We start from the raw sequence: 15,537 nt of genomic DNA on the forward strand, positions 1-15,537 counted from the left end.
CTGGTCAACCCATTTTGTTTCACAAGAGCCCAGTGAGTGTTTGGCACGTGATAGAGCCTCCCTAAATAGTTGTAGAAATTAGCGTCATTTCACAGTATGGAAACTGAGGCTCCAAGTGGGAGTGGCTTGCCCTCAAGGTCTCATTGGTGAGAGACGCTGTGGAAGGGCTGCCCTGGCCTGGGCACACAGTAGGCGCTTTGATGCGGGCTCGGGAAGGTCCTGCCCGGTGGGATTGCGCCCTGGGGCACCGCGCACGAGTCGGGGAAGCCCGAGGCAGGGCTGTATGCAAATAGTGCGTGAGGAGGCCGCGGATTGGCCGGCCCAGGCGGGGGCGGGGCGCGCCGAGGGCCCAGAGCTGGCAGGTGCGCTGGCGGGGACAGGTCTGGTGCCCGCGCCTGCCCGCTGGACCGCCCGCCCCGCGCTCTGGCGGCTCCTCCCGGGCGATGCCTCCGCTCTGGGCCCTGCTGGCCCTCGGCTGCCTGCGGTTCAGCTCGGGTAGGCGGTGAAGGGCAGGAGGGGGCTGCGCCCAGAGAGAACGGGCAGATCTGCCCTGGGGCGCCCGCCGCCTGGACCCTGATTCCTGGCGCTGGGGACCCAGATATTACTATTATGAATAATAGTGATAGCCAAAGTTTACGTGCCTCCTCTGGTGGGAATCCGAGGGCTCACGGATGGCTGCAGCCCTGCGATGTATGTTGCAAGAGACCAACATGCAGGGGTGCTGCGGTAGGGCAGAGAAGGGACTAGCCCCAGCCCCATGGTGACGCCTGGACGGGGGCAGATAGAGAGATATTTCGACCGAGGAAGCAGCATGGGCAAGTTCATGGAGGGGAGACAGCACTGGGCTGTCCTGGGAATTGCCAGTCCATGGGACCAGCTAGAGCGTGGGGTGAGGGGAGCCTGTGGGGGAAGGGGTGAGGCTGGAGACCCAACAAAGCAAAGCCCAGAACTTCAGGACCTCACTGCCTTTCCAGAGAGGCTGGACTTCGTCAGGGGGCGCTGGGGGACCATGGAAGGGCCATAGCTAGAGAATGAGGCAGTCAGACTTGCATGTGGGGGGAGGGTGTTGTTACTAGGGCCCAGGTGAGGAAGGTGGGATGGAGGAGGGCTGGGCCGATGGCGTGGAGAGATGCTTAGGAGGGGCAATGGAGTTCTTGGCAACTGAGTGTCTGCAGCAGGGAGAGAAGGCAGCAGTTTGGCCCGACCGCTCCATTTCTGAGCAGGATGACTGGGCAGGGGGCAGTGTCTGAGACAGCTTATGCGGTGGCCCAGGGGGAGGGTGAAGCCCAGGGCCTGGTACACAACAGGTGCTCAGTAACTGCAAGCAGAGTGGGTGTGGACAGTTCTGCCGGAGGTCAGTTCCCATCCTCACTGCCTCCTCCAGCTGTGAACCTGCAGCCCCAACTAGCCAGTGTGACCTTCGCCACCAACAACCCCACACTTACCACTGTGGCCTTGGAAAAGCCACTCTGCGTGTTTGACAGCAAAGAGGCCCTCACTGGCACCCACGAGGTCTACCTGTATGTCCTGGTCGACTCAGGTAAGGGTCCTGCTTCCCTCTGGCTACTCCAAAAGGGGCTCTGACCTGTCTGCCGGGAGGAGGAAAGGAGACAGATAGAGGAAACGTCCATGCCTGTAGTCGTCCCATGAAACTACCCATGCTCTTTGTCAGCATGCCCTGACCTCCACTGTGGGCCAGCCCTTGGCTGGATGCTGCAGCCACAGACCTGTCCTTGCCTTGCAGGGACATCCAGTTAGTGAGGGAAGTAATACCACCAGTCACTGAACACCTACACCATAACAGGCACTTTGCACACCATAGAGCTAATATCTACAACTAGCTTGTAAGGTAGCTATTACCAATCCCCATTGCAGAGCAGGGAAGCAAGGCTCAGAGAGGTGGAATAACCCCCTGGAGCTCCCAGGGCTGGAGAGTGAATCCTGATCTCTCTAGTCCCCAAGCCCAAGGTCCTTCCTGAGCTCCGAAAGGTGGCTCAAGATTGGTGTTTTTGAGGCAAAACCATGCATTTGGACCTGCTGCTCTGGCCCAGCCCCAACCCCTGCCCTGGAGGGGATCCTGAGCTTCTGAGACAAGCCAACATCAACTCTTGCATTTCTAGCAGCCGGTCATTTACAACAGCTCATTCAGGGCCATCATTTTCTTCTTTCAGCACGTGTTTATTGACTATAAACTAAAGTGCCTGATCTCCGGGCACTTAGGGAATTTCTCTCCCATTTCATAGAAGACTAGGGTCTGGAGAGGTAGAGTGAGTTGTCCAAGGTCACCCATCTACTAAGGAGGAGAGCTGGGTCCTGCCTCCACGTTATTTCCCTTGGACGGATGACCTTCCTTTCCCATTTTACACAAGAGAGGATCCAGGGCTTTCAGCAATGAAGAGACAAAGGTCTGTTGGGATGGGGGGTTGCAGGAATGTCACAAGATAAGGCGAGAGTCAGACACGGCGCCCAAAGCAGGAAGGTGATCCTTGTCCATCTCCCACATTGCACTGAGAGGGCAGAGACTAAGTTTGCCCCATGCCTGTGATGCCAGTGCCCAGCACAGGGCTGGGGCAGAAAGGATGATTGCGGCGTTTGATGAATAACTGAGTGAGTGTCGCTGAGCCGGAGTGGCCAGGAGCCTCACTCCCTGCACTGCCTTTGCAGCGGTTTCCAGAAATGCCTCAGTGCAAGACAGCACCAAGACTCCACTGGGCTCAACGTTCCTACAAACAGAGGGTGGGAGGACAGGTCCCTACAAGGCCGTGGCCTTTGACCTGATCCCCTGCAGTGACCTGCCCAGCCTGGATGCCATTGGGGATGTGTCCCAGGCCTCACAGATCCTGAATGCATACCTGGTCAGGGTGGGTGCCAACAGGACCTGCCTGTGGGATCCCAACTTCCAGGGCCTCTGTAACCCACCCCTGTTGGCAGCCACGCAGTACAGGTAGGTGTAAACAAACCACTATAGGAGAGCCGCGGCAGTTCCCCAGTCCTGATGAGGGAGAGCAGGGGCAAAGGAGGAGCAGCCACACTTCTTGAGAGCTTATATGCTGAAAACATCCCAGGTTCCAGGCAGGCCACACTGAGCCTCAAGTTCAGAAGGGGCCCCTCTTGGATTGATGCTCTGCAACTACCGTCTTGAAATTCTTTATTTTATTTATTTATTTATTTTTTGAGACGGAGTCTCGCCATTTCCCAGGCTGGAGTACAGTGACACAATATCAGCTCACTGCAACCTCCGCCTCCCAGGTTCAAGCGATTCTCCTGTCTCAGCCTCCTGAGTAGCCGAGATTACAGGTGCACACCACCACGCCTGGCTAATTTTTCGTGTTTTTAGTACAGATGGGGTTTCACCATTTTGGTCAAGCTGGTCTCGAACTCCTGACCTCAAATGATCCGCCTGCCTTGGCCTCCTCCATAGTGTTGGGTTACGGGCGTGAGCCGCCACGCCCGGCCCATCTTGAAATTCTTAATTGTTGAACAAGGGCCCACATTTTTATTTTGCTCCGGGCCCCACAAATTATGCAGCTGGTCCTGGCCCAACTACATGTGTGGAAGTCACCCACCCAAACCCCTTCGTCTTACAGGAAAGGAAACTGTGCCAGAGAGGGAAGGTCACCCAGTGGAAAGCTGGGGCCCAGCATGAACAGAAACCTCACCAAAGCCTTGCCATCCGCAGCCTCAATTTCTGCTTTTTTTTTTTTTTTTTTTTTTTTTTTGAGATGGAGTTTCGCTCTTGTTGCCCAGGCTGGAGTGCAGTAGTACAATCTCGGCTCACCACAACCTCTGCCTCCCGGGTTCAAGCGATTCTCCTGCCTCAGCCTCCTGAGTAGCTGGGATTACAGGCATGCGCCACCACGCCCGGCTAATTTTGTGTTTTTAGTAGAGACAGGGTTTCTCCATGTTGGTCAGGATGGTCTCGAACTCCCAACCTCAGGTGATCTGCCCCCCTCGGCCTCCCAAAGTTCTGGGCTTACAGGCATGAGCCACCGTGCCTGGCCTGGATGAGATTTTAAGGATCTTAATTTATATTTGCATGTTAAGCTACAGGCCATAGATGTCTTTGTCATCAGAACGTCCATCATTTGAAGCTGACTGTGTATGAGACCTAAAGTGGCTGTGGCTATTCTGTACTGCATTGCCGCATCTTCTTTTGTGATTAGTAATACTCGTTGCAGGGTTTCTGCACTTAAAATATACCTCCTGCAGAAGGGCAGCAGGGTTTGTGATGGATATTATTCCAGTTTTTTTCTTTTTCTTTTCTTTTTTTTTTTTTTAGAGACAGGATCTTGTTCTGTGTCCAGGCTAGAGGGTAGTGATGCAATCTCAGCTCACTGCACCTTCTGTCTCCAAGGGATCCTCCGGCCTCGACCCCTCAAAGTGTTGGGATTACAGGCATGAGCCACCGCACCCACCCTCAGTTTTTTTCTTTTTTTTTGTTTATTTATTTATTTTTTTTTTTGAGACAGAGTCTCGCTCTGTAGCCCAGGCTGGAGGGCAGTGGCGCCATCTCGGCTCACTGCAACCTTCACCTCCTGGGTTCATGCCATTCTCCTGCCTCAGCCTCCTGAGTAGCTGAGACTATAGGCGCCCCCACCACGCCTGGCTACTTTTGTTTTTGTATTTTTAGTAGAGATGGGGTTTCACCGTGTCAGCCAGGATGGTCTCGATCTCCTGACCTCATGATCTGCCCGCCTCAGCCTCCCAAAGTGCTGGGATTACAGGCGTCAGCCACCGCACCCGGCCAATTTTTGTATTTTTAGTAGAGACGGGGTTTTGCCATGTTGGCCAGGCTGGTCTCGAACTCCTGACCTCAGGTGATCTGCCCACCTCAGCCTCCCAAACTGTTGAGATTAAAGGCGTGAGCCACCATGCCCAGCCTCAGCCTTTTTCTTTTTAAGTTTTCTTTGTGATGCCAAGGAGCAGGCTTGGAGTAACGGAAGGCAGAAATGCAAGGAAGACAGATGCATTAGTGCTCAGCAACTATACCACGTGTGTTACATGGAGGAAAGAAATGGAGGGGAGCTCTAAAAGGGAGTGCCTAGAAGAGCGGCTTCTGATTCTGAAGGCTTCATGGATGCAGGAGGTGGCAGCTAACCCGGGGAAGGGTCCAGGGGGTCCTAATGGCCAAGCTCAGCACTGTCCTGTTGCCCAGACCCCACTCAGTAGCCGTCTACATTTCCATCTCCTGGAAGGACCCCCGCTACCGTCTCCCACCCCTAGGCCATCCTACATCCCCCCACCACCTCCCTGTGGCTGGGGCTCACAGGAAGCATAAAAGTCACCCTGGCTCCGTCTCCTTCCAGGTTCAAGTATGTCCTGGTCAATATGTCCACGGGCTTGGTAGAGGACCAGACCCTGTGGTCGGACCCCATCCGCACCAACCAGCGTAAGTGGTGGGCAGTGGTGGGGGTGATGCTCAAGGGGACCCGAGAAGGCAGGGCCAGGCACGGCGGTGAGAACCAAGGCTCATCTGTCCCTGTGAAAGCCTCCCAGGCCAGGCAGTGATGAGTAAAATGCTCCTTAAAGCCGTTGAGCCAGGACAGGTGTGGTGGCTCACATCTGTAATCCCAGCCTTTGGGAGGCTGAGGCAGGCGGATCACGAGGTCAGGAGATCGAGACCGTCCTGGCTGACATGGTGAAACTCCGTCTCTACTAAAAATACAAAAACGAAAGTAGCCAGGTGTGGTGGGGGTGCCTGTAGTCCCAGCTACTCGGGAGGCTAAGGCGGGAGAATAGCGTGAACCCGGGAGGTGGAGCTTGCAGTGAGCCAAGATCGCACTACTGCATTCCAGCCTGGGCGACAGAGTGAGACTCCGTGTCAAAAAAAAAAAAAAAAAAAATTAGCTGGGCATGGTGGCACGTGCCTGTAATCCCAGCTACTCGGGAAGCTGAGGCAGGAGAATCACTTGAACCAGGGAGTCAGAGGTTGCAGTGAGCCGAGATCACGCCACAGCACTCCAGCCTGGTGACAGAGTGAGACTCCATGTCAAAAAAAAAAAAAAAAAAAAAAGTCATTGAACCTGGAACTTCCTCCTTCCTCCTTTCCATCCTTGAGGGCCAGGTGTGGGAACAGATCAAGGTGGAGGCCTTGGTGGCATTTGGGCTGGGGATGGGTGTAAGTGGATCAAAGCCGGCCCATTCCTCCGTCTCTCCAGCCCTTACAGTGGGTTGGCCTCAAAGGCACGCGGAGCTGACCCGGCATTTAGGTCCTAACCAGCCCCTTTGCTAAATCCTCATAGCAGCAAGCACCCTATGGCTAGGTAAGATGTCTCCAAGGCCTAAAACTAAGATGGCGAAAGCAGCAAGGAACCGCTCTGCCTCCCTGAACGCCTACTCCTTAGCACCTGGGCGGCTTTCCTGAGGGTGGAACACCAGGGTCCTGCCCTGTTCCTTGCTCAGCAGAGACCCAAAGTTCATATACAGAGTCGAGTCTGCAGAATGGCAGGGGCCACGCCAGGGACTTTGATGGTAATTTTGAGCAAATGACACCCTAACTTAAGATCCCCTCCCGCCACACCTTGGCCCCCAAGACAAGGCTGTCTGGCAGGACGAGTGTCAGGGGGCTGTGCATTTCACCTGCAGAGCCTCCTGTTGTGCCCATGTGCACCCCCAGGGGCGTGGGGGGCTCTGAAAGGTTGCCTGGGGTCACACATGAGTGGGTGGTAGAAAGCCTTGTGTGTGAGTATGTGAGTGCCTGTGCCTGTTTTGGTATGTCTATGTGTGTGTGTTTGTGTTGTGTGGTATCTGTATAATGTAGTTTATGGTGTTGCGTATGTGTGTGAGTGGTGTGTGAGTGTGAGAATGTGTGTGGTACGTGGTGTGTGGAGAGTATGTGAGGAGTGTGGTGTGGATGAGTGTGACAGTGTGTGGTGTATATCAGGGTCCCCAACCCCTGGGCCATGGACTAGTACCAGTCCATGGCCTGTCAGGAACGGGACCGCGCAGCAGGAGGTGAGCAGTGGGCGTGAGTGAAACTTCATCTGCATTTGCAGCGGCTCCCTATAGCTCGCATTACTGCCTGAGCTCCGCCTCCTGTCAGATCAGCAGTGGCATGAGAGTGTCACAGGAGCGTGAACCCTGTTGAGAACTGCACATGCCAGGGATTAGGTTGCATGCTCCTCATGAGAATCTCATGCCCGATGATGTGTCACTGTCTCCCGTCACCCCAGATGGGACCGTCTAGTTGCTCAGGGCTCCCACTGATTCTACATGATGATGAGTTGTACAATCATTTTATTATATATGGCAACGTAATAATGATAGAAATAAGGTGCGCAATAACTGTAATGTGCTTGAATCATCCCGAAACCACCCCCAGCCCACTCCCGTCTGCAGAAAACCTGTCTCCCACAAAACCGATCCCTGGTGCCAAAAAGGTTGGGGACTGCTAATGTATGTGGTGTGTGGTGGGGCTGTGTGTGTGAATATGAGGGTGTGTGTGGTTAGTGTGAGAGTATGTGTGGTGTGTGAGCGTGAGAGTGTGTGTGGTGTGGGTGGTGTATGTGGTGTGTGGTGGGGGTGTGTGTGTGAATGAGGGTATGTGTGGTGTGTGTGGTTAGTGTGAGAATATGTGTGGTGTGCGTGAGAGTGTTTGGTGTGAGTGGTGTATGTGGTGTGTGGTAGGGGTGTGTGTGTGAATATGAGGGTATGTGTGGTGTGGGTGGTGTATGTGGTGTGTGGCGGGGGTGTGTGTGTGAATGAGGGTGTGTGTGGTGTGTGTGGTTAATGTGACAGTATGTGTGATGTGCATGAGAGTGTTTGGTGTGGGTGGTGTATGTGTGTGTGGTGTGTGTGTGGGGTGTGGTATGTGTGGGGGAGTGTGTGGTGTGTGAGTTTGAGAATGTGTGTGGTGTGTGATATGTGTGGTATATGTGTGTGTGGTGTGTGTGTGTGTGGTGTGTGGTATGTATGTATGAACATATGTGTGGTGTCTGTAGTGTGTGTGTCAGTGTGAAAGTGTGGGAGTGGGATCATGTATGATGTGTGTGGTGTATGTGAGTGTATGGTGTGTATGGTGTGTGTGTGGTATGTGTGTGGTCTGTGGAATGTGTGTGGTACGTGGTACGTGGTGTGTGTGGTATGTGGTGTTTGAGTGTGAGTTGGTGTGTGGTGCGATTTGGTGTGTGGTGTGTGTGGTATGTAGTATGTGGTGTGTGTGTGGTATGTGGTATGTGTCTGGCGTGTGGTATGTGTGTGGTGTGTGGTGTGTGTGAGTTGGTGTGTGGTGTGAGTTGGTGTGTGTGGTGTGAGTTGGTGTGTGTGGTATGTAGTATGTGGTGTGTGTGTGGTATGTGGTATGTGTCTGGTGTGTGGTGTGTGGTGTGTGCATGTAAGCATGTGTGGTGCATGGTGTGTGTGGTACATAGTGTGTGTGAGAGTGTGCGTGTGATTTGGTGTGTGCCATGTGTGGTACATGGTGTGTGTGAGTGTGAGTTGTGTGTGGTGTGTGGTGTGTGTGGTATGTGGTGTGTGTGAGTGTGTGTGTGAGTTGGTGTGTGTGGTATGTGTGGTGTGTGAATGTGTGTGTGAGTTGGTGTGTGTGGTGTGTGGTGTGTGAGTTGGTGTGTGTGGTGTGTGGTATGTGTGTGATGTGTGATATATGTGTAATATGTGGTGTGTGATAGTGTATGCGGTGTGTGTGTGATGTATGTGAGAGTGTGTATTGTACGTGTGTGGTGTGTGTGGTGTGTGGTGTGAGAGTGTGGCAGGTGTGTGTGTGTGAGTTTGAGTTGTGTGATGTGTGTGGTGTGTGAGTGTGAGAGTGTGTGTGAGAGTTGGTATGTGTGTTGTGTGGTGTGTTAGAGTGTGGCAGTGTGTGTGTGTAAGAGTTTGAGTTGGTGTGTGGTGTCTGAGTGTGACTGTGTGTGTGTGTGAGTTGGTATGTGTGGTGTGTGGTGTGTGAGAGTGTGGCAGTGTGTGTGAGTTGGTATGTGTGGTGTGTGGTGTGTGGTGTGTGAGACTGTGGCAGTGTGTGTGAGTTGGTATGTGTGGTGTGTGGTGTGTGAGAGTGTGGCAGTGTGTGTGAATTGGTATGTGTGGTGTGTGGTGTGTGGTGTGTGAGAGTGTGGCAGTGTGTGTGAGTTGGTATGTGTGGTGTGTGGTGTGTGAGACTGTGGCAGTGTGTGTGAGTTGGTATGTGTGGTGTGTGGTGTGTGAGACTGTGGCAGTGTGTGTCAGTTGGTATGTGTGGTGTGTGGTGTGTGAGACTGTGGCAGTGTGTGTGAGTTGGTATGTGTGGTGTGTGGTGTGTGAGACTGTGGCAGTGTGTGTCAGTTGGTATGTGTGGTGTGTGGTGTGTGAGACTGTGGCAGTGTGTGTGAGTTGGTATGTGTGGTGTGTGGTGTGTGAGACTGTGGCAGTGTGTGTGAGTTGGTATGTGTGGTGTGTGGTGTGAGAGTGTGGCAGTGTGTGTGAGTTGGTATGTGTGGTGTGTGGTGTGTGAGACTGTGGCAGTGTGTGTGAGTTGGTATGTGTGGTGTGTGGTGTGAGAGTGTGGCAGTGTGTGTGAGTTGGTATGTGTGGTGTGTGGTGTGTGAGACTGTGGCAGTGTGTGTGTGTGAGTTGGTATGTGTGGTGTGTGGTGTGTGAGAGTGTGGCAGTGTGTGTGAGTTGGTATGTGTGGTGTGTGGTGTGAGAGTGTGGCAGTGTGTGTGAGTTGGTATGTGTGGTGTGTGGTGTGTGAGAGTGTGGCAGTGTGTGTGAGTTGGTATGTGTGGTGTGTGGTGTGTGGTGTGTGAGAGTGTGGCAGTGTGTGTGAGTTGGTATGTGTGGTGTGTGGTGTGTGAGAGTGTGGCAGTGTGTGTGAGTTGGTATGTGTGGTGTGTGGTGTGTGAGACTGTGGCAGTGTGTGTGTGTGAGTTGGTATGTGTGGTGTGTGGTGTGTGAGAGTGTGGCAGTGTGTGTGAGTTGGTATGTGTGGTGTGTGGTGTGAGAGTGTGGCAGTGTGTGTGAGTTGGTATGTGTGGTGTGTGGTGTGTGAGACTGTGGCAGTGTGTGTGAGTTGGTATGTGTGGTGTGTGGTGTGTGAGAGTGTGGCAGTGTGTGTGAGTTGGTATGTGTGGTGTGTGGTGTGTGAGAGTGGCAGTGTGTGTGAGTTGGTATGTGTGGTGTGTGGTGTGTGGTGTGTGAGACTGTGGCAGTGTGTGTGAGTTGGTATGTGTGGTGTGTGGTGTGTGAGAGTGTGGCAGTGTGTGTGAGTTGGTATGTGTGGTGTGTGGTGTGTGAGACTGTGGCAGTGTGTGTGAGTTGGTATGTGTGGTGTGTGGTGTGTGGTGTGTGAGACTGTGGCAGTGTGTGTGAGTTGGTATGTGTGGTGTGTGGTGTGTGAGACTGTGGCAGTGTGTGTGAGTTGGTATGTGTGGTGTGTGGTGTGTGAGAGTGTGGCAGTGTGTGTGAGTTGGTATGTGTGGTGTGTGGTGTGTGAGAGTGTGGCAGTGTGTGTGAATTGGTATGTGTGGTGTGTGGTGTGTGGTGTGTGAGAGTGTGGCAGTGTGTGTGAGTTGGTATGTGTGGTGTGTGGTGTGTGAGAGTGTGGCAGTGTGTGTGAGTTGGTATGTGTGGTGTGTGGTGTGTGGTGTGTGAGACTGTGGCAGTGTGTGTGTGTGAGTTGGTATGTGTGGTGTGTGGTGTGTGAGAGTGGCAGTGTGTGTGGCTGGGGTGGCTCCTCCCATCCTCACTCCCTACAGCCCCTCCCGTGGCATTCCCACGCAGTGTGGTTTCACTGAAACAGCCTCGGAACCCTTGGGACTAAGAGTCCTGAGCCCAAGCCCAGCCTCCGCCCCTCACTGCCGTGTGAGCCATTATGGACCTCGGTTTCCTCATCTGAGAAGAGGGAAGAAAAATTCTTGATGGGCCTCCACAGCAGGGTTCCTTTGGGGAACCCAGGCAGAAGCACAAGGCCCAGTTCTCTTGGGGGAGGACCGTGGGGCCCATCTGGGGGACATCATGCACCTCAGGACCAGGCCGGCCCAGCTTGAGCCTGGATTCTGCATGTCCTTGGCTGGGGACTCAGGCTCCCTGAGCGCAGTGAGTGATCTGCAGAATGGGGTCTCCAGGGGACCTACCTGGAACAGTAGCTGCAAGTGGCTGGCTGCAGTAGGACCTACACATCATCTGTTCACATCGTTCCAAAGGGTGAGGCCATCCCCAGAAGAATGACAGCCACTGTCCACCTGGCCCCGTCGGACCAGGGCCCTTTGCCTCATCTTTATTTATAATCCACATCTCATCCATCTCACCAGAAGACTTGAGTCAGTTTATGATTTTAAAGTATGCAAAGCTGGGGCACTCTGGTGGTGGCTCACACCTATAATCCCGACACAGTGGGAGGCTGAGGTGGGAGGATTGCTCGAGCCCAAGAGTTCAAGACCAGACTGGACAACATGGTAAAACCCCAACTCTATAAAAAAAAAAGTACAACAAATTAGCTGGGCGTGGTGGCGTGCACCTGTAGTCCCGGCTGCTTGGGAGGCTGGGGTGGGAGGATTGCTTGAGCCTGGGAGTTTGAGGCTGCAGTGAGCCAGGATGGCGCCACTGCACTCATGCCTGGGTGACAGAGCGAGACTCTGTCTCAAAAACAATAACATAAAATAATGCAAAAAAACAGAGAAGAAAGAGTTAAAAGAGGAAGTGGCCAGAAACACAGAAAAGAAAGTTGGGAAGTGGAATGTGGGGAAAACAAGGTAATTGTGCCTAAAACCTGAGAGAAGTCGCCACACTGGGTCCCAGGGTCATCCCTGGATCCCCAGCAGCCAGGGCGGGGGAGACACCTGCCGCCTCCTGGGAGAAGGCTGAGGGTGGCGCGGTGTCTGGGGAGTAACCGGGCTGCATCCCACCACAGTCATCCCATACTCGACGATCGACACGTGGCCAGGCCGGCGGAGCGGAGGCATGATCGTCATCACTTCCATCCTGGGCTCCCTGCCCTTCTTTCTACTTGTGGGTTTTGCTGGCGCCATTGTCCTCAGCCTCGTGTAAGTACCTGCCAGCTGGGAGGGCTGGACCCCAGGGACATGCCAGACACATTTGGCTCTCAGGGACTCAGCAGCGGGGTCCTCCGAGGCAGGGGACAGCCCGGAAGGCAAGGAAGCTACCCTCTGCCCTGTGGGTGGGGTCTGGTGAAGAGGGAGCAGAATCCTAGGATTTCAAAGCGGGAGGACCATCAAAGTCAAGTTGCTCAGCTGGGAAGGGTGGGACTCAGCACCTGGGCTTGTGGGCAGACGGCCGATTCGGATCTTAGCTCTGACACTTAAGAGTTACGCAACCTTAGGTATAGCTTGCTATCCTTCTGTGCTTCAGTTTCCCCATCTGGAAAATGGAAATAATAAATATTAGTCACCTCACGGAGTTGTGAAGGTTGAGTGGAATAATCTCTATAGAGTCTCTAGAGCAATGCCTGGGAACTCAACAATTATTTGCTTTCGTTGTCATTATAATACACCTACTTGCAGTACAGAGGGGGAAACTGAGGCCCAGAGGGGGTCAGAGAGGCCCAAGGAGACACAGCCTGGGACCAGAACCCAGAGTTGGGGGCCTAGAACCCGGGACTCGGGACTCCACTGACACCTCTGATTTGTGTCGCCTTTGGATGAGGACTTGAAGTCTCCCGAGGGGTGTACCAGGTTTCGCGGGGCTGTGGGTGGAGAAGACAGGTGAGCCCACAGTCCACTAGCCCCTGGGAAGACCAGGCGCAGACAAACCAAGGTGCCATGGGAATCCAGAGGAGGGCAAGGGGGGGCCTGGAGCATCAGGGCGGCCTTCCTGGAGGAAGGGTCAGCGTGAGCAAACTCTCATCAGCAGAGTGCTCCTCAGTGAGAGGCAGGGAGGCAGGGAGGCCCAGGGGACTTTGAAGACCGAGAGAGGTCCCAGTGTGGGTAGGGGTGGAGCAGATAGGAAAGTTTCTTGGAGTAGGTATAATTAAGTGGATCCATGGAAACTAGCCAGGCAGGAAAAGATAGGTGGGGTGGGTGGAGATTGAGTGAGGAAGGAGGCTGAGAACTTGCGAATCAGGTTGGTGGACTGTGGGCTCACCTGTCTTCCGCACCCCCAGCCCTGCTAACCCTGGTACACCCCCCGGGAGACCTTGAGTCCTCATCCAAAGCTGACATAAATCAGAGGTGTCAGTGGAGTCCTGAGTCCCAAGTTGTAGGCCCCCAATTCTGGGTTCTGGTCCCAGGCTGTGTTACCTTTACCATTTAACGACAAATGACTCTGACATTTAAGTTTAAGTGAACAAAAACAAAATAGATGATATCAGCCTCCCAGAAACTCTGCCTGGCTGCACCCGGGAGCAGTCAGAACACAGCAATGTCCCTCCTTCCTTTTGGACAGTGCCCTAATCTGGCATTGAAGACCCCATTATCTGAATTTAGCCCCAGCTTTTCCATGTATCCCTCCTGCTATCCCCACTCTGTTCCGGCTCCAGCTGCACCAAACTGCGATCTGTACTGTCGCTCCAGATACTCCTCAGCCCTTCCTGCCTCACACCCACCATGTACTGACTGACCCCACACTTGAATGCCTTTCTCTTCCCCCACACTCCTTTTTTTTTTTTTTTGAGACGGAGTTTCGCTCTTGTTGCCCAGGCTGGAGCGCAGTGGTGCGATCTCGGCTCACTGCAACCTCCGCCTCCCAGGTTCAAGCAATTCTCCTGCCTCAGCCTCCTGAGTAGCTGGAATTACAGGCGACCATCACCATGCCCAGCTAATTTTTTTTGTATTTTTAGTAGAGATAAGATTTCACCATGTTGGCCAGGCTGGTCTCGAACTCCTGACCTCAGGTGATCCACCTGCCTTGGCCTCCCAAAGTGCTGGGATTACAGATGTGAGCCATTGCACCCAGCCCACACACCTTCTTTAGGGCCATGTGAGCTGCCGCCTCCTCCAGGAAGCCTTCCTGCAGCTCCCACCTGCGCTTGTCCATGCTGCGTGGTCATTGTTGCAGTCAGTATCCCCCTGCAACCTTAGCTCTTTGGGAACATGGGACAATGGCCTCAAATTGTCCAGCTCCCAATAAGACCTATCAGTTGTTCACATCATTCCAAAAGGTGGACCTCTTCCTTATTCCCAGGGCCTGGCACAGGGTCAGTGCTCCAGAAAGATGGGTTGATTGAATTCACATCTACGAAGATGATATCTGTGAAAGCTATGTCTGAGTCTGAAGGTCCCCAAGCAGCTAAAGGCATTTGGGTTTGCTCTGGTCCCCTAATCCTGGGTCTTTCCATCCCCTTGGACAGGGACATGGGGAGTTCTGATGGGGAAACGACTCACGACTCCCAAATCACTCAGGAGGCTGTTCCCAAGTCACTGGGGGCCTCGGAGTCTTCCTACACGTCTGTGAACCAGGGGCCGCCACTGGACAGGGCCGAGGTGTATTCCAGCAAGCTCCAGGACTGAGCCCAGCACCACCCCTGGGCAGCAGCATCCTCCTCTCTGGCCTTGCCCCGGGCCCTGCAGCGGTGGTTGTCACACCCTGACTTCAGGGAAGGTGAAACAGGGCTTGTCCCTCCAACTGCAGGAAAACCCTTAATAAAATCTTCGGATGAGTTCTAGTTCAGTAACTACTTACAGAATGAATGAGTGAGAAGGTGAATGAATGAATCAATGTCAAACTGAGGGCTTGAATTGTTTGTCTACAGGGTGGGTGGGAGCAGGGGACTAATTTTCAGTCAAGGCTACGGCATGTGAGTTGCCAGGCAGTGGCACGTGCCTGTAGTCCCAGGGACTCAGGAGACTGAAGTGGGAGGATCGCTTGAGGCCAGGGAAGGCAGGGCTGCAATGAGCTATGATCGTACCATTGCACTCCAGCCTGGGCAACACAGCAAGATACTGTCTCAAAAAACAAACGGGCTGGGCGCGGTGGCTCATGCCTGCAATCCCAGCACTTTGGGAGCCCGAGGTGGGCAGATCACCTGAGGTCAGGAATATAAGACCAGCCTGACCAACACGGTGAAACCCTGTCTGTACTAAAAATACAAAATTAGCCGGGCGTGGTGGCTCATGCCTGTAATCCCAGCTACTCCGGAAGCTGAGGCAGTAGAATATCTTGAACCCGGGAGGCAGAGTTTGCAGTGAGCCAAGATCGTGCCATTGCACTCCAGCCTGGGCGACAAGAACAAAACTCTGCCTCAAAAAACAAACAAACAAAAAAACAAAAAACCAAGTTGGTTGACCCTCCCTTACCCTCTATGCCCCTAGTCTCGGTCTTCTCATCTGTAACATGGGTGGGTGGAAATGGTGAATTTCTGAGGCCATGCACACCTGGCTAGCAAAAGAGAAGAGCTGCCCAGCCCCCCTGCCCCAGGCCTCAGTGCACTCCCACTCCAGCAGGAAGACCAGAGGAAGGTGAATGAGGCACAGCGACAGAAGCTGTCGCTTCTGGGCTGAGGCTGCCAGACACCTGGGAGGGGGCACCAGGTCAGCCTGGGGGGTGAAGGGTCTGTCCCAGTCTAGGGTCTCCATTCAAAAGCTTCAACTCTCTCTTCTGAGCCAGGCAGAAAGACTGCTTCCCCATTGGGTGTGCAAGACAAAATCACAG

General features: G+C 53.7%; 1 protein-coding gene across 2 annotated transcripts; it reads left to right on the forward strand.

The window, feature by feature from the left end:
- Window positions 1–378: 378 nt before the first annotated feature.
- Window positions 379–14,551, forward strand: UPK3A (uroplakin 3A). Of its 2 annotated transcripts, XM_054469804.2 has the most exons (6): window positions 379–495; window positions 1,385–1,540; window positions 2,665–2,944; window positions 5,307–5,389; window positions 11,843–11,975; window positions 14,237–14,551. In XM_054469804.2, exons 1-6 carry the CDS (start codon window positions 444–446, stop codon window positions 14,394–14,396), a joined length of 864 nt encoding a protein of 287 aa, XP_054325779.2. In that variant the 5' UTR covers window positions 379–443; the 3' UTR covers window positions 14,397–14,551. The 2 variants fall into 2 exon arrangements, with proteins under 2 accessions (XP_054325779.2, XP_054325780.2); XM_054469805.2 differs by lacking the exons at window positions 2,665–2,944; window positions 5,307–5,389.
- The last annotated feature ends 986 nt before the right edge of the window (window positions 14,552–15,537 follow it).

The sequence above is a fragment of the Pongo pygmaeus genome, chromosome 23 (assembly GCF_028885625.2).
Source record: "Pongo pygmaeus isolate AG05252 chromosome 23, NHGRI_mPonPyg2-v2.0_pri, whole genome shotgun sequence".
NCBI classification, from domain to species: domain Eukaryota; kingdom Metazoa; phylum Chordata; class Mammalia; order Primates; family Hominidae; genus Pongo; species Pongo pygmaeus.